Source organism: Ovis aries, chromosome 22 (assembly GCF_016772045.2).
Source record: "Ovis aries strain OAR_USU_Benz2616 breed Rambouillet chromosome 22, ARS-UI_Ramb_v3.0, whole genome shotgun sequence".
Taxonomy (NCBI): domain Eukaryota; kingdom Metazoa; phylum Chordata; class Mammalia; order Artiodactyla; family Bovidae; genus Ovis; species Ovis aries.
The window spans coordinates 22,836,221-22,854,847 of NC_056075.1; the positions used below are offsets into that span (position 1 = coordinate 22,836,221).

General features: G+C 49.1%; 1 protein-coding gene across 6 annotated transcripts in view; it reads left to right on the forward strand.

Moving 5' to 3' along the window:
- The first annotated feature begins 7,114 nt into the window (after positions 1-7,114).
- Positions 7,115-18,627, forward strand: part of MFSD13A (major facilitator superfamily domain containing 13A) — a 28,621-nt gene continuing 17,108 nt past the window's right edge. For 3 of the 6 annotated variants that reach the window (XM_042238852.2, XM_042238853.2, XM_042238850.2), the window contains exons 1-5: positions 7,466-7,532; positions 16,403-16,645; positions 17,058-17,140; positions 17,338-17,793; positions 17,920-18,043. In XM_042238852.2, coding sequence (XP_042094786.1) covers positions 16,478-16,645; positions 17,058-17,140; positions 17,338-17,793; positions 17,920-18,043 — 831 coding nt within the window. In that variant the 5' untranslated portion in view covers positions 7,466-7,532; positions 16,403-16,477. Of the gene's footprint in view, positions 7,255-7,465; positions 7,533-16,402; positions 16,646-17,057; positions 17,141-17,337; positions 17,794-17,919; positions 18,044-18,627 lie in introns of those variants that run through there. The other 3 variants (XM_042238851.1, XM_027960274.3, XM_027960275.3) reach the window with 3 other exon arrangements.

Genomic DNA, 18,627 nt, shown 5'->3' on the forward strand with positions numbered 1-18,627 from the left:
TCAGCCCTGGGATTTCTTTGGAGGGAATGATCCTGAAGCTGAAACTCCAGTACTTTGGCCACCTCATGGGAAGAGTTGACTCATTGGAAAAGACTCTGATGCTGGGAGGGATTGGGGGCAGGAGGAGAAGGGGATGACAGAGGATGAGATGGCTGGATGGCATCACTGACTTGATGGACGTGAGTCTGAGTGAACTCCAGGAGTTGGTGATGGACAGGGAGGCCTGGTGTGCTGCGATTCATGGGGTTGCAAAGAGTCAGACACGACTGAGTGACTGAACTGAACTGAACATTTGAGTTAAGCTCCTCCTCACCAGGCGCTGAATCAAGTTGCTTCATGGTTCAGTCGTGTCCAACTCTCTGAGACCCTATGGACTGCAGCACGCCAGGCTTCCCTGTCTTTCACCATCCCTGGGAGTTTGCTCAGACTCATGTCCATTGAGTCGCCAATGCCATCCAACCATCTCATCCTCGTTCAAGTTGCTTATGAGCATCTAACTTCAAGTTTACATCAACCCTAGAAATGAGGTATTAATAGTTCTCCCCCCACCCCTTACATAGCAAGAAGCTGCTTGCCTCAGATATGGTATACAATGAATGTATTCTATGACTGGGGCTTATGTAAATATCCTGCTCAGACTCACACAGCTAGTTATGTTAAGGGCAAAATTCTCAAGACTTGTGCTGTCAGTAATAGCATGATCACCAATCTATGCTGGGTCTGCTTTCCCGCTATCTGACTATTCTCCCCTCTAGAATGTTACATAAGAGCTTATAACTTTTTTCAAAGAACTAATTCTTATTAGCCACATGAAGAACATGGTGATATCATTCTCATGGAATAGATTAAGGAACCAGAGACTCAGGAAGTTAGGCCACTTTCCCATCTTCTCACAGTCTGTAACTGGCACTGTGGGATTTGAACTCAGTCCAACTTATGCCAAAGCCCAGAAGCGACTTGGGTAAAGCCAGAAAGGTTGCTTCATTCACATGGGGTGAAGACTATCTGATCTCCAGTCCCCATTGGCTGCAGGTCATGCCCTTCCAGCTCTCTTCCCCAGTGGAGTGGGTCATAGTTGCTGGATGGTTAAAATGGATATCCTCTCCTAGTTGCTGGGCTGCCAGGCCATCATACTTTCCTTCCTCCTCTGTTAATCTAAGCAGTATTACCACTAACCCCCACAGTTTCTCATAGATTTTCAGCATCCCTCAGAGTCCAGCTACCCTCTGGGAAGTTCTCCCACACTCACCCTGGTGATATCATGTTTATTCCTGACTGCACCACTCTTTCAAGTCTAATTCAGACCATTGGCCTAGTGGCAGCAGCAGCTTGGACTGGTTTAGTTTATCTACCTAACACTCCCTATCCAACAGCTCCAAGAAGGGAGCCTCCCCCTCTGTCCTCTTTAAGAACTGGTCCCAGGGACTTCCTGGTGGTCCAGTGGTTAAGATTCCCCGTGCTTCCAATGCAGGGGGCACAGGTTTGATCCCAAGATCTCTCATGCTGTGTGGCCAAAAAAAAAGAACTGGTCCCAGGACATAGTGGTCTTTGCTAGGGGAGGCCTCCCACCCCCATGATGTCCATGGCTTAATCCCTGGGAACTCGTTAACAAGTTACATTACATGGCAAGGGGGAATTAAGGTTGCAAATAGTATTAAGGTTGTTGGTTAGAAGTCATTAAAATAGAGAAGTTATCCTGGATTATCTCGGTTGGTCCAGTGTAATTACAGGAGTCAAATGTGGGAGATGGAGACTCAAGAGTCAGAGTATGTGATAGTAGAGAGAGTCAATCAGCTATCGCTGGCTTTGAAGATGAAAGAGGGTCATGAGCCTCGTGAGCCAAGGAATGCAGGCAGTCCCAAAGCTGGAAAAGACAAGGAAATGGCTTCTTCCCTAGACCCTCCAGAAAGAAATGCAATTCTGCCAATACCTTGATTTTAGTTAATGAGACAGAAATCCAGTCTCAGGAACTGTAAGATAATGCATTTGTATTGTTTAAAGCCTCTAAGTCTATGGTAATTTGTTAGACCATTAGTGGAAAATTAATATACCTCCCCACTCTATTTATAACTGCCCCTTTCTCCCCCATGGGGATCTGATCACCCTGAGTAGGAGATGAGAATGTGAGACCAAGCTCAAATTGAAGCCTGGGACAATGAGAAGCCTGTGTTTTAATGTTCTGACATACTTGCTGAAGACCTCTGCTGGTCTGGGGCAGAGGATAGTTCTAAGGAAAAATGAGAAAAATAAGAACCAGACCAAGTTTCTCAGCATTTATTCACCCTGATTCCAGTAACAGCCTCCAGATTTTTAGGGTTCCACACCTTATCTACTCTTAGGAAAGTGGTTCTGGGGGAGTTGGTTTTAGCCCATCCTTAAATTACCTAGGTGATTTAGGGCTCGACCAATCATCACTGTCGTCCCTTGGGCCCTAGTGACTAGTTTAGGCTAGCCATGGGACTCAATTTAGGCCAATGGGAACCAAGCCCAGGGCTCTATTCTCTTATTGTGTGGATGGAAGGGCTCTCTCCCCTGGACTGAAATCTGGAAGAATGCAGTTCTGGGTCCAAAGGCGATGCTCTCTCAGCATGGAATTGCAGAAGAAGTGGAACCAAAGGTCAGAGGGAGAAACTGAGTCCTGATGACATCGTTTGAATCCTGGACTTTGAAGTCATGTGAGCCATTAAATTCCTTCTCCCCCGCTCACTTTTTAAGGATACAGTTGGTATACAGCACTGTATAAGCTTAAGGTGTAGAACATAATGATTTGACTTACATTTATTGTGAAATGATTACCACAATAGGTTTGGTCAACATCCACCATCTCATATAGATAAAAAAAAAAATTTTATTTTCCTTCTGATGAGAACTCTTAGGGTCTACTCTCTTAACAACTTTCAGACATACCATACAGCAGTGTTAACTTTGGTCATCATGTTATACTCTACCTTCCTAGTATATATTTATCTTATAACTGGAAGTCTGTATGTTTGATCAGCTTTATCCAACTTCCCTCTCCTCACCCTGCAATAAATTCCTTTCCTGCTTAATCTAGTTTGAGTGGAGTCTTTTTTTTTTTTTGTATATGTAACCAGTTTTGTTTACTTCATATAAACTTAACTATAAAAGACACAATGAAATGGGCATTTAAAAAATTATACCAAAGCACCATCATGTTAGCCTTTGGAAGAGTAAATGTTTATTATACTGTGGAGTGGGGTCTTCTGTTGTTTGCAAAAACAATACACCCTGAGTGTTTTCCCCCCAGAATTTATGAAAAAATTCAAAATACAGCAACCTGAGTAGTTTTTGATCAGTGACCCCCATGATCAGAGGCTCTTTTTCAGGCGAAGTAGAGGATGGACTGGGGAGATAAAGATTGGAAGCCCGTCTTGGAGGAGGTTCACATCCTAGTTTAGGAAAACTGACAACCAGAACAAGAGCAGGAATGAAAAAGACATGGGAGCAGATTCACCTGGACTGGATTCCAGGTGAATCAGCTGCCTGGATGGGTAAAGGTGGATGCACATGTTTTTAGCTTGGTCACCTGGATGGGTAGTCAAGGTGATCCTGGGGATAAGAAAGATGAGGGGATGACAGAAGTTGAGACAGTGCTGAGTTCTGGTGGGACATGTGGAGAAGACTATCTAGCAGCAGTTTTATATTCAGGCTGGATAAGAGGTGGGTTGGTCATGAAGGAAAGGTAGTAAGTGAAGTTACCAAAGCCGCTGCAGCTATCCTGGCCCAAATTACATACACTGTGTCATCAGGGATGCCAATTTGTTGGGTTCCATGTATGCCTTTTGAGGGCAATTGAGGTATAGCTTATGTATAATATTGTAAGTTTCAGGTGTACAAATAGTGATTCACAATTTTTAAAGGTTATATTCCATTTATAGTTATTATGATATTTGACTATATGTCCTGTGTTGTACTATATATTCTTGTAGCTTATTCATTTTATATATAGTAGTTTGTACCTCTTAGTCTCTTACCCCTATCTTGCCCTTCCCCTTTTCCTTCTCCCCACTGGTAATTTGTTCTGTATATCTGAGTCTTTCTTTTTTTGTATATACACTAGTTTGTTTTATTTTTAGGTTCCACATATAAATTAAATCATACAGTATTTGTCTTTGACTTATTTCATTTAGTATGATTCTTGTTGTTGCAAATGGCAATATTTCATTCTTTTTTTTTATGTCTGAGTAGTATTCCAGTGGGAGAAGGCAATGGCACCCCACTCCAGTACTCTTGCCTGGAAAATCCCTTGGATGGAGGAGCCTGGTAGGCTGCAGTCCGTGGGGTCGCTAAGAGTCAGACACGACTGAGCAGCTTCACTTTCACTTTTCACTTTCCTGCACTGGAGAAGGAAATGGCAACCCACTCCAGTGTTCTTGCCTGGAGAATCCCAGGGACGGGGGAGCCGGTGGGCTTCCGTCTGTGGGGTCGCACAGAGTCGGACACGACTGAAGCGACTTAGCAGCAGCAGTATTCCATTGTGTGTGTATGTGTGTGTATCGGGACTTTCCCAATGGCTCAATGGATAAAGAATCTGCCTGTAATGCAGGAGACACAGGAGACCGGAGTTCAATCCCTGGGTCAGGAAGATCCCCTAGAGAAGGAAATGACAACCCCCTCCAGTATTCTTGCCTGCAAAATCCCATGGACAGAGGAGCCCACGGGCTACAGTGAAAAGGGTCGCAAAGAGTAGCACACGACTGAGCGACTGAGCACACAGCATATATATATCTATATATACCTATACATAGATATATATATACCTATATATAGAGATATATATATATAGGCTCACATGTTCTTTATCCATTCATTTGTTGATGAGCACTTAGGTTGCTTCCACATCTTGGCAATTGTAAATAATGCTGCTATGAACATTGGGGTGCATGTATCTTTGCAAATTAGTGTTTTCATTTTTTTCAAATAAATACCCAGGAGGGAATTGCTGGGTCATATGGTAGTTCTATTCTTAGTTTTCTGAGAAACCTCTATACAGTTTTCCATAGCGCCTGAATGAGTTTATATTCCCATCAACAGGCAGTCTTGGTTTTGAAGTCCCTCTTACCCCATATAGTGTATGGCCTGATGAGTTTAAGTGAATACATGAAAACAGTATTGAAAATGGAAATTTGGGGGACTCTTTCTCCAACTAAGAAAGCCCTAGAAAAATGTGCCCCAAGGAAGGGGCCTGAGGAGTTGTTAGGTGGGGGGAGACTATGGTGGAACCCAGATGAAAGAGGTTGGAAGCCAAGGGAGGAAAGAATTTCAGGGAGAGTGTGTATCTCTTTCCCACAATCCAAGAACTCTGATACAAGTTGAGAGAAGGTGACATGATCTTCAGTTATACCACATGTCCCCTCCCTGTTATCTCTGTGCTTGACAACTGAGAAGGAAATCAGATATAATCACAAGCCTGGTGCTGACAAAAAAAGGGTAACTGGTTACACTGTCTATAAAATCAGAGGCTGAGGGAACACTGAGTGTAACTGTGGGGCATTAAGTGCAATACAGAGGCCAAAGCCTTCCCTGTAAGACCACATCTAGTTCTCACCCCTTGGCAGCTCAGCCCATTTTTCTGTTCCCCCACTGGATACCCAGGGAGGGCTAAGCCAAGATTCAGGGTTGCTCTGAAATAATGGTGCATGCATTCCAGAGATGGAATGCCAGAAAGACTCCTTTAGTCAATTTATGGAGGACCTAGTGTATCAGACTCCATACTGAATGCTGAGTTTCCTGCCTTCTCTTCTCACTGCCAGGAAAGCATAGACAGGGATAAGGGGTAGCAATGGGAGAGAAATGGTAGTCTTCCTTCTAGTAACGAGGGCTTTCTAGAACATGAGGGGAATTAGCAATTGCTTGAAGTCTTTAGAAGAGGGATGATGCCTGTGTGGCCAAGGTGAGGAGGATATAGGCGGTAAGAAGAGGGTCTGACGGGCAGGATTGAGGAGGAGGAAAATGAGACAGACTAGTGGGAGATGGACGCTGGGGGCAAGATTCATGGGGCCTCTAGGGCTCTTGAGGAACTGGGTGAAGAGACTCTCCCCCTGGACACTTAGGCTCTTGTGCTGGACTGTTTGCAATGGGTGTGCCCTTTGCAATGGGTGCCACCCAGGTTGTCAGGATGGAAGATAAGGATAATATTCTTGTTGACAACAAAACTCTTACACCCCTATTTCTCGTTTAATGCCCACAAATTCTCTCGAAGGAGTAAAGCAGAGACTCACAAAATGACGGTTCCTGTAAAAGAGGTGGTGGAGCCAGGGAACTGAGTCCCAAGTCCCCCAGAAGTCAAAAGTCATGATCATTGCCCCTTATCCCAGGGTAGGGAAACAGCAGGACTGGAGTCTGTGCTGTCTGACTGCCTAGAAACCTAACTAGGCTTACAGGCCTATTGAGAGAAGACATGGGACATCCTCACTGGATTAGACTGAGCAAAACAAAACTTGACTTTCAGGGCCTGGGAAGGGGTAGGAAGAGGAAAGACTCCCAAGAGTCAGGAGACCTGTGTTCTAGCTTGTCTGGGCTGCTTGCTTGCTGTGTGAAAGTCACTGAATCTCTCCCCATCTCAGTTTCCTCATCTGTAAAATGGGATAATAAGACCTACCTCCCAGGGATGACAATGTGAGTACTCAACAAGATAATGCATACAGAGTGTTTAACACAGCACAGGGCAAGTTCTAAGAGCTCAGTAGCCAAGTCACTTCACTTGGGTCCAACTCTGCAGGACCCTATGGACTGTGGCCCACCAGGCCCCTCTGTTCACGGGGTTCTCCAGGCAAGAATACCGGAATGGGCTGTCATGCCCTCCTCCAGGGAACCTTCCCCACCCAGGGATCGAACCCGCGTGTCTTCAGTCTTCTGCATTGGCAGGCGGGTTCTTTACCACTAGCGCCACCCGGGAAGCCCATATTTTACTATTAACAGTACAAGGAGGTTGGGCCGCTTGGTTGCTCTCTCAGGGTCTTTTGCGTGTGACCCGAATCCTGGTGCCCACAGCAGCTCAAGGTGGGCGTGTCCACTCTTGGCTCACAGTCCAGCTTCAGGGAGTCCCAGGTCGTGCCACCGCCCTCTCCTTATCTGTCTCAGCTGTGCATCCAGTCATATGACAAGGCTTGAAGGGAGGCACTGATCTCGCTTCATTCTCCGATTTAAAAGAAAGGAAGGAGGGTGCAGAGGACGGGAAGCTCTCAGAAAAACAGCTGATTTGAATTGAAGTGACATTAAGCCTTCGTGGAGGTGAGAGTCAGGAATCCAGGCAACCTGCCCCGTTTTTTTGCTAGCATGCACATCTTCTATTTGATCCCCAAGGGCAAAGGCCCATAACAAATATGGCGGCGACAGCCTCAGGCTCCAGCACCTGCCTAAACTGCGGTCCCAGGAGCCGCGCGCAGCCAATCGCTGGGTAGGGGCGGAAGAAGAGGCTGGAGAAGCTATCGGCGGCCCGCGCGCAGGCGCACTGGCTGGCACCTGGCTCCCGGCAGCCGTGGGATTAGGCTTCGCGTGCCACAATTGCGGTGAGCGGCTGGCCGATGGCAGGGGCTAGGGGGCAGCGGGCCGGACTGGGGGCCAGTCAGACACAAAGGACACACCGAGGGGGACAGGAGTGCTGTCTGCTCTGGGAGTCCTGGGGGCTGTCTTCGGGGGTTCCTGAAGTGATCTGGCTGTGGGTTGAGAAAGTGCTTGGATCAGGGTGGGAAAAGCTTGGGCTCAAGGGGCGAGGATGGAATTCTTGCAGAGAGGACTCCCTAGAGTCGCCGGCTGCTTCGGGCTGGGATCCATTTCATTAACATAATGGCCTTTAACCCTGGTGATGTAGTAGAACCTATAGGGGAGCTTTAAAAGAACACCGATGCTGGGCCCCTTCTCTAGAGAGTCCAATTTATCTAATTGGTCGGGAGTGAGGCTTGGGCCTTGGTATGACTGAGCAGCTCCTCGGGTGATTTTAATGTGCAGACAGGCTGGAGAGCCACCACATGGTTCAGCACCATGGTTGATCCCAGACTCCTCTGTGGCTTGGAACGGGTGGGTGGTCTTGGGGGTGAAGTTATTGACATTCCAAGGAAATGGTCCCAACTCCCAATAGGGTGAAATTGACTTCTAGCCTAAGAAAGAGAATGGGCCCTAAGAGAAAGTTACTGCATGGAAAGTGGGCACCCTTCCAGGGTGGGCCTCCCCAACGGCGCTGCCAGGGGTTGTGGGAAGACTGAACAGGGAGACAAAGGGGATGTGAAACAGGAAACTCAGCAGACAATTCAAAGGTCACTGTTGGAAAAAGGACACCCTTAATATTTGCATAGGGTTTTATACCTTTAAAATTCATTTAATACTCCCTGGGGACAGACAGGGAATGGAATTTTTCTCCGGCTTTGCAGATATAGGAATAAACTAGTTAGTCAATAGCTAGTTAGTGATAAGGTTCAGACTTGACCCAGGGCTCCCAACTCCAAATAATGCTTACTAGTAGATTTTTTTCCCCTCCATACTAATTGCTTCTCATACAGTGTCTAGTCCTTCCGAAGCCCCTCACCCCAGGGGGCCCTATCTGGCACTCTTGGTTCCCTCTCCCAAGTTTACCAGCTCCCTGCCCACCACAGGCTGGTTCAAAGATCAGGGAGCTGCTCTTGTTTCCATGCTTTTCTAGTTATTTCCCAGGAGCCCGATGGGGTGAAGAGGGGAGCATTTTTGAAAGATGCGGGGGGGCAGGGATCCTTCTAAAAATCTTTTTCTGTCACCTGGCCCACCCCCCCTTTCTGTTGTCCTCAGGAGAGTATCTTGTGTGTGGTTTCCAAGCCCTTCCTAATCTGGTGTCTCTCTGTTCTGAGCTTGCTTTCCATATTGTATGTTTTCCTTAGCACATGGTGAAAGCTTAATAAATGTTACATTTTGTTGTTATCACTGTTCCTCTTTGTTCACCTGTTGCCTTGCTGTCCCTGTTTCACATCAGGCTTTCCCTTTCTGAGGTTGCCTCTTTCTGACTTCCACAGTCAAACAGAATGGAGAGTTGAGGGGGACAGTGGGATCTGGGGGTCTCACTCCTCCTATGGGTGCTTTTTCCCCCATGGGCTGGGGATGTCCATATGAGCCTTTTAGGGGCAAATTGACCCACTGGGTATTAATTAAAAGGCCAGTATGTGGTGAAGGAGCCTGGTGGAGGCTAGAGGTAGAAATCAGGGGTAGGTCTGACCTGGCCCCGCCCATAAGGAGCTTGGAGGCTGGAGAAGGGTTAGGGAGATCTTTGGATCCTGATACAGAGTATTCAGCCAAGGGACCTGAAATAGGGAGAGAACACCTAACTTGGTGTTCTTGAGAACGTTTGTGCCACTGAACTGGCCCTTTCTCAGATAAGCAGGATTTGATAATGATTGTGGTGGGTGATGGGCAAAGTGATGTGAGAAATGCTGAGGGTTTTTCCTTCTTTTGCTCAAAAGCATCTGTTTTGAATTTTGGTTCCAGCACTGAATAGCTCTGTGATTTAGGGCCAGTTACTTATCCTTCAGAGCCTTGGTTTCTTCACTTACAAGATAAGGATAGAAATAGTAACAAGTTGTAAGGATACATGATGATAGGTGTAAAAACCAGCCATATCTTATATGCCTGAGAACTGGTATGTAGTTACATCTAGAGAGTTTTAGGTGGAAGGAACAACATGAACTAAGGTTGGAGGTGGCATTCAAAAAAGAATTTGAAAGATGGTAGGATATGGACTGCAAGACGATCCAACCAGTCCATTCTAAAGGAGATCCGCCCTGGGTGTTCTTTGGAAGGAATGATGCTAAAGCTGAAACTCCAGTACTTTGGCCACCTCATGCGAAGAGTTGACTCATTGGAAAAGACTCTGATGCTGGGAGGGATTGGGAGCAGGAGGAGAAGGGGACGACAGAGGATGAGATGGCTGGATGGCATCACCGACTCGATGGACTTGAGTCTGAGTGAACTCCAGGAGATGGTGATGGACAGGGAGGCCTGGCGTGCTGTGATTCATGGGGTCGCAAAGCGTCGGACACGACTGAGCGACTGAACTGGACTGAACTGAACTGAGGATATTTCAGACAATGAGAAGCATCAATGTTTCGTACTGAAAAGACAACTTCAATCCTTGATTTGCCAGAAGACACAGACTGAAATCCTTTAAAGATCATAAAGCCAAACTTCAAAGAAGTGAAAAAGAAAAAGAATAGTTACATTTTACTGAGGGTCTTCTAGATGCCAGGCACTAGGCTTGGTGCTTTATATACCTTCATGCATTTTAGCCCCACAGCAATCTAAGAGGTTGGCTTAGATCCCCACTTTATAGATGAGGAAACTGAGGCCCTGAGGGAGGGAGTGGCTGGCTCAAGGTCACACTACTGGGACCATACCTGCTGTCATTGTGGGGGATGGGCTGTGGGGCCTCCAGCAGGTTCTCATGGTGTCAAGGTGAGGGTGGAGTTGGTTGCAGGTTACAGGACATCTCAGTCTCGTTATACAGTTAGGCTAGTGTGGGCCCCAAGCTGTTCCTTCCCAAGAGAGGCAGGGCTGTTGCTCTCTGTGGGGGTGGATTGGGGGTGGTGGTTTGCGGAAAGTTTTCACTTTCATCTTAGGTTCAAAGGATTTGTTAACAAAATAAGCCTCGTGTTATATACGAATAAATAATACCAGTATTTATTAGAGAATTATCTAACTTACTTTTGATATACTAACATTAAAAGAAACGAGAAAGAAACAGCAGAGGATACATCACCAAACTGAGTTTTGACCAACATCCAGACTCAGACAACATTTGGGAAGTCCCATGACACAGCACATCTGGAGTCCCAGTTGGGAAAAGGTCCCAGGCATCCCGTCCGCTTTGTGGATGAGACTTCAAAAATTACAGTTCAGAGTTCCCACTCATAATCCCTGGACGCAGACTGATAATCATCAGTCTGTGAGCAAAAGCAGCTCTGGTTTTATGTTAATGCTGTTTGTTTTGTCATGTAAAACTTGGAATGTTGTTAAGCCTGGGACTTGGTTGGTCAGGGCCTCTCTATGGGCTCAACAATTTCAAGATTTGTCCCCTATCTTATCTATGGTGCCACAAGGCTTCCACTGACAGCAGGCAGTCAAGGCACGCACAGTCAGGGCATTATCCCGGCAGGTTAGAAGCAAGGTCAGAGACCTGGTCTGCCTTGTCTCTGAAGCCTAAACAGGACTATTTATTTAATTTCCCTAACAGGTGGGACTTCCCTGGTGGCTCAATTTTAAAGAATCTGCCTGCAATGCAGGAGACCCATGTTTGATCCCTGGGTCTGGAAGATCTCTTGGAGAAGGAAGTGGCAATCCATTCCAGTAGTCTTGCCTGGGAAATCCCATGAACAGAGGAGCTTGGTGGACTCTAGTCTATGGGGCTGCAAGAGTAGGAAACAACTTAGTGACTAAACCACCAACAGGTGGGGAGGGCTAGCAGAGGAAGAAGTTACTGATGGAGCAATACAATTTGGAAGAGAAACCGTTGAGTGACCCTGCATGCTCCTCCCGCAGCTCTCTTTCCTGGGCAAAGGCTTACCTGGGCATGGTGCTTTGCCTCTAGATCTAGTCCATGGTTTACGGGTTTGTCTCTGGTACCCCTGAACATTGTCTATGCTCCTGCTTCTTGCAGGCCCTCCTCCTCTGACTTTACCTCTTGTGCTTTTTCCCCCCTCAAACTCCCTTGCCACAAGAAGGACCTGATTACCTGCATATTCCCCTGCTCTTACTCTGATCTAAGTGAGCCTAAGAAAAAGCCAGTTTCTCAGCATATTTCTATTGGTGCTCTGGGGCTTACTAGTACTCCCTTTGTTTGTTGGTGATCAGTCACTAAGTCACGTCTGACTCTTTTCGACCCCATGGACTGCAGCACGCCAGGCTTCCCTGTCCTTCACTATCTCCCGGAGTTTGCTCAAACTCATACCCATTGAGCCTGTGATGTTATCCAACCATCTCATCCTCTCTTGCCTCCTTCTCCTGCCCTTAGTCTTTCCCAGCATCAGGGTCTTTACCAATGAGTCTGCTCTTGGCATCAGGTTGCCAAAGTATTGAAGCTTCAAAATCAGTCCTTCCAATAGACATTCAGGGTTTATTTGCTTTAGGATTGACTAGAATTGATACTTTTGAATTGGGATACTGGAGAAGACTCTAGAGAGTTCTTTGGACTGCAGGGAGATCAAACCAGTCAATCCTCCCTGCATTCTTGTAAAGATAGGCACTTACTTTCATTTTGCAGGTGAGGAATCCAAGGTTCAGACAGGCTCAGACCTTACCTGTGGGTGCAGTTAGTAGGAAGTGCAGTTGAGATTTAAAACCAGGCTCTTCTGATGGCAAAAGTCATACTTTTTCCATCTCACCACACTTTGAGGTTTTCCTCTACTGTTGTCCCAGTGTGGGTGCAGGGAGCTGGTGGCTGGCAGCTGGGGACCTTGCCTATAGAGTCCACCTTCTCCAGTAACCAGGGCAGGTCACTGGACATCTGGGTAGGGGCACCAGCAGGCTTCAGTCCCTTTGGACAAAGGCTTTCGAGGTGAGGGAGGGGAGTTCTTAAAGGCCCTGGGGAATCAGAGGAGGTGACCTGAGTTAAGGGTAAAAGCAGACGCATACATTGTGCTTTATAGGCGCAAAACACCTTTAGATGAATCCCCAACTCATCCTGGTGTGGTGGATATGGACGGTCTGGGAGGCTTGATAGTGATAGTCTGTGAAGTCCCGGTGCTCACTGCACTTACTGTGCTCACCATGTCAAAGTATCTTCTCATTGACTGCTGACCCTAGCCTTAGGAAGGTTGACTTCATTGTGCAATTCAGGAAATAGGCATGGAGAGGTTAACCAAATTGCTGCAGGTCACATGGGTAGAAAATGGTAGAGCTGGGCCTTTGGAGACCTCCGCTTATGCCTTCTTTCCACTACATTGCTTGGGAAAGTGCCAAGGAAACTTTCAGAGTGATGGATATATTCCTGATCTCAACTGTGACAGTTTCACAGGCATACACATTGCCAAAACTGATCAGACTATACACTTTGAATATGTGCAGTGTTATTATCTAGGGAAGGGTTCTTTTTTCTATTCTCTCTCTTTTATTTTGGTCGTACCACGGGCCTTGCAGGATCTCAGTTCTCCAGTCAGGGATTGAAACCAGGCCATGACAGTGAAAGCCTGGAGTCCTAACCCCTAGGCAACCAGAGACCTCTCCATTGTGCAGATTACTGTATGTCAGTTATATCTCAATAAAGCTGTGGGAAAAAAACAATATTTCCCACCAAATACTTCTTCAGGGGCTTAAAGGCCCCATGGATATCGTCCTGCTTCTGGACAAGGCGGGATCCTTTTGGCCAGGGAGAGATTCTCACAGACTTAGCGGCTGCTTTCAGGAAGTTTGGGCTTCCCAGGTGGTGCTAGTGGTAAAGAACCCGTCTGCCAATGCAGGAGTTGTAAGAGACACAGGTTCAATCCTGGGTTGGGAAGATTCCCCTGGAGGAGGGCATGGCAACCCACTCCAGTGTTCTTGCCTGGAGAATCCCCATGGACAGAGGAACCTGGCAGGCTACAGTCCAAAGGATCTCACGAGTCGGACATGACTGAAGTGACATGGCATGCATCCACGCAGGTAGTTTTGGCCATTCCTCCTTCTCCTTCCTCCATCACTAAGATGTGGACTGGCACAAAGCTGGCACGGGGGTGGGAGGCTGCATACTGACCTCTTGAGTGACCACCTCAGCTTCCAGTGAGCCTGAGAGGGACCCTGTCAGAGTCCCTCCTTGTTCTCCCCGCAGAGCCTCTATCTCCCCAGCCAGTCACTCCCACAGCAAGGGTGGCTGAGTCCAGAGATGGAGGTAGAGGTGAGGACACAGGCCCCATGCTGGCGAACCCCGCCGTCAGGTTGGAGTGCAGGCAGGCAGGAGAATGTGTGCAGGGCTGGAGGCACAATGAGGGGCGAGGAGTTGGAGTTCTAATGGCCATGACGGGTGAGATGGAAACGAAGAGATGTGGATGGCGCCTCTGGTAGCAGGGGCCCTTGAGAACAAAGGCCTGGCCAGAGAAGATGGAGGCTTGAAGGTCCACGGGAAGCTGGGCTGGACTGGCCGGGGGAGGCTGGACTACAGAGGCCCTGGAAGGCTAGGCGTGGAAGCACAGCCCTGGGGACTCATGGGGCAAGAACAGGGCCTGTCGGGGGCGGGTCGCCACTTAGGGACTGCGTCTGAGTTGGTTCTCCAGGGCCTGACTCTAATGGGGAAACAGGAGTTTCTGTTCTGCATATGTGTGTGCAAGCATGCAGACATGTAAATGAGGCCTGTGGGTAGGCTTGGGTCACGAGGGCTTCAAGAGGAGATAGCCTCTGAGGAGGTGCATAAGTTTTAAGGCTGCCGAAACAAACAGCCACAAACCCAACTCCAGTACTCTTGCCTGGAAAATCCCATGGGTGGAGGAGCCTGGTAGGCTGCAGTCCATGAGGCCGCTGAGTTGGACACGACTGAGCGACTTCACTTTCACTTTTCACTTTCATGCATTGGAGAAGGAAATGACAACCCACTCCAGTGTTCTTGCCTGGAGAATCCCAGGGATGGGGGAGCCTGGTGGGTTGCTGTTTATGGGGTCGCACAGAGTCGGACATGACTGAAGCGACTTAGCAGCAGCAGCAGCAGGTAGCTTAAAACAACCTCACGGTTCCTGGAGGGTGGAAATCCAGCACCAGGGCACCAGCAGGGTCATGCGCCCTCTGGAGGGAGCCTCTAGGAAAGCATCCTTCCTTGCCTCCACCTGGCTGTCTTGTGCTACCTGCAATTCTGCGTGTTCTCTGCCTCACAGCCGCATCGCTCAGATTTCTGCCTTCATCTTCACGTGGCTGTCTTCCCTTTCTCTGTGTCTCTGTGCAGATTCCCCTCTCCTTACGAGGACAGCAGTCCTTAGATTAGGGCTCACCTCAGTTCAGACCTCATCTTAATGTGGTTACATCTGTAAAGCTCTTTCCAAAGAAGATCACACTCACAGGTGCTGGGGGTTAGGACTTGAACCTATCTTTTCGGGGCTAATTCAACTAGCTACAGGGAGTTTGAGAGAAGAAAGCCCCCATATCTTCCCTCTGGCGGGCAGAGAAGGGGGGTGGTCAGACAAGCACACATGGGATTATTTTTCTGAAAAGAGAACAACAACTTTGAATCTAAAAAAAGAGACAGATAGACTTAATGCCTGGCTGCTTAAAGTGTGGTCATGGCCCAGCAGCATCGGTGGCCCCTGGGAGCCTGTTAGAAAGGCAGAATCTCAGATTCCACTCCACACCTGCGAAGGCAAAAATCTACATTTGAACCAAGTCCCCAGGTGACGTGGAAGCACATTACAGTATGAGAAGCACTGCTGTAATAAGAATTGGGTTTTTATTTCCTTTTAAACCCGTGGTCCGTCTAGCCTGCTGGTCTCTGCATGAGCTGGCCTGGTCCGGAGCAGCCGCGCGTGTTGTCCTTTGTTCTTTCATGTAACACGTTCTTGAGTTTCTCTCCCGTGTGTTGACACTGCCCACGTACTTGACCTTTGTGGAGAGCATCGGGCTTGTTGAGCCAGTCCCTTTGTTGTGTTCCTGGGCTGTGTCCAAATTTTGGCTGTTTTTAGAAGTTGCTGTTGTGAACAACTCTGTACATGTTCTCTTGGGGTTAGTTCCTTGAGGTGGGGTTTCTGGAATCAAAGTGCATGGGCAGTTGTGGACTCTTATCATATCTTATCACTCTTATATCCCTGTGAAACCTGACATCACAGCAGGTCTCTCCATTCTACCCAGCACCCCACAGTAATCCAGTTTGGGAGGTCAAGTGGCAAAAAAAAAAAAGGCTTCGGAGCCAGACAGGCCAGGGTTCAAGTCTGCTACTTTTATGCTGTGTGACCTTGGGCAAATGACTGAACCATCTCTGAGCTTGGGGTTGCTCTCCTATAATATTGGAACAGTGCTGTAAACGTTGTATGGGTTTTATAAAGATGATAATGATACCACCAACATTTATTGAGCACTTTCTGTGAGTTAGCTCATTTAATCCCTTTATTCTTCTGAGTAGCCATGATCATCCACTTTTCCCTTTTACAGAAGAGAAAACAGGCTGGGGTTAACTAGCTTGCCCGAGATTCTACTGTAGGCACAGTGTGTGCCCAGGCCCAGGGGTGTCAGGTTAGAGTATGGATGAAAGAAGATGCCCTAGCATGCGACCTGACTCTGCACTTGCTGGCTGTCTGCCTTCTCTTCCCACGCCTTTATCAGTTTCCTTTCACTCCCTAGTAGTGGTGATTCCCATTGGCGATTCCCCAGTTTTGTTTTATGTGCAAACTTTCTCCCAGTGAGATGACTCAGAGGTCTGGGGTTAGGAGCAGGGCTGGCTCTGATCCCTGCAGCTAACTGGCTCCTTCTTCCCCAGGGACAAGTATGGCCAGACTGCCCATGGCCATGGGCGTGCCTCGGTGCTCCTGGGGCTGAGGCTGGGCTGGCCACCATGAGGCTGGGTGGACCCTGGGCCTCGCTGCTGGGCCTGCCCACGGCTGTGGTCTATGGCTCCCTGGCCCTCTTTGTCTCTGTCCTGCACAACGTGTTCCTGCTTTACTATGTGGACACCTTTGTCTCAGTGTACAAGATCGACAAAGCTGCCTTCTGGGTTGGAGAGGTAGGCCAGCACCGGGGCAGTCATCCGGGGTGGGAGCCAGGCAGATGGCAGGCAGGGTCCCACTGAGCCAGAAGCAGAGAGTAAGCTGGCTTGCCCACCAAGATTCAGCAAGAAAAGGTAGAGCTGGAGGCCTCAGGGGGATTATGCCAACTCTCCCGTCCTCTGTCCTGTGAGCCAGGCACTGTATGCACATTTTTAATATATTCACATGTATTTATCAGCAGTGCCCTGGACGGTGGGAGTTTGATGGGGGCAGTGGCTGTGGGTTATGGCAGAGGGACTAACCTGAGCACACGTTTGCAGGCAGGAGAGCTGGCGTCATCTCTGAGGGGTGGCGAGTAGACTGGGGTGGGGAAAGCCCTGGAGAGGACATCGCCTGGAGCCCACCTGCCCGTCTCCCCTCTGCCCACAGACGGTGTTTCTCCTCTGGAACAGTCTCAACGACCCCCTCTTCGGCTGGCTGAGTGACCGTCGGTTCCTCAGCTCCCAACCCCGGTTTGTTTCCCGGGGAAAGCTCAGGACTGGTCCTCTCCCACCTCCCCCTCCCCAGGGCTAGAGGACCGCTGCCTGTGTGTGGGGTGGGGAAAGAAAGGGAAACCACTGCCAGCCATTGGCTGGGCCTTCTCATTTCCCAAGTTCAGGCAGGGAGTGGGGCCTGCCAGGGCATCTCCCAACGGCCCGCCTCTCCCCAGCAGGTCAGGCGCTGGGCTCTCCTCACGGGCCGTGGTGCTGGCACGGGTGCGGGCACTGGGCTGGCATGGGCCGCTGCTGGCACTGTCGTTCCTGGCATTCTGGGTGCCCTGGGCGCCTGCTGGGCTGCAGTTCTTGCTGTGCCTGTGCCTCTACGACGGCTTCCTGACGCTCGTAGACCTGCACCATCATGCCTTGCTGGCCGACCTGGCCCTCTCAGCCCACGACCGCACACACCTCAACTTCTACTGCTCCCTCTTCAGCGCGGCCGGCTCCCTGTCTGTCTTTGCCTCCTACGCCTTCTGGAACAAAGAGGACTTCTCTTCCTTCCGCGCCTTCTGCCTGGCACTGGCCACTGGCTCCGGGCTGGGCTTTGTGGGGGCCGCACGGCTGCTGAGGCGGCGGGTTGAGGCGGCCGGCAGGGAGCCGGGGTGCCCAGCCATGGCTGTGAATGGCAGGTGAGTGGCCAGCACTCTGCTGGGCTTGATTGCCATGCTGGGGCTCCCGGCTGATGGATGGCTGCCTGAGGTGGGAGATGGCTCTGGCCCAGCCTAAGCTGTTCTTGATTCCCCTCTGCCCCATAGCCTGTGTGAAGAAGAGCTGCTTGTGAGCAGCGAGGAGGCAGGTAGCATCACCTTGGGCCAGTACCTCCGGCAGCTGGCACGCCACCGGAACTTCCTGTGGTTCGTGGGCATGGACCTGGTGCAGGTATGGGAGCAATGCCCATTCATAGGATGGCTGCAAATGCCTCACTCAAAGGAATTGCCTTCCCAGAAGCTGGGAAATCAGTTCTGGCCTTCCCTGAGGCTGAGCGGCTGAATGGCAGGAATACAAGTTGGGTAGTTAAGAGACCTGGATTCTCCCTGCATCTAAGCTCCTAACTCCCTGTGTGATCTTAGGCTGGTCTCTCTCTTTTGGAGCAGCCATGTTCTCACCTGCAACGTGAGGATAGGAGAGAGAGGTGCTCCCTTGGGGACTTTTTTTTGGCCACTCTGCGGGGCATATGTGGACTTCCCTGATGGCTCAGTGGGTAAAGAATGTGCCTGCAATGCAGGAGACACAGGAGACATGGGTTCAATCCCTGGGTCAGGAAGATCCCCTGGGGTAAGAAATGGCAACCGATTCCAGTACTCTTACCTGGAAAATTCCATGGACAGAGGAGAGTGATGGGCTATAGTTCATGGAGTCCCAAAGAGTCGGAGGCGACTAAGCACGCACAATGCTTAGAACACTTTTGTATAATTCTATTTTTGCAGGGCATGTGGGATCTTAGTTCCCCAACCAGGGATCAA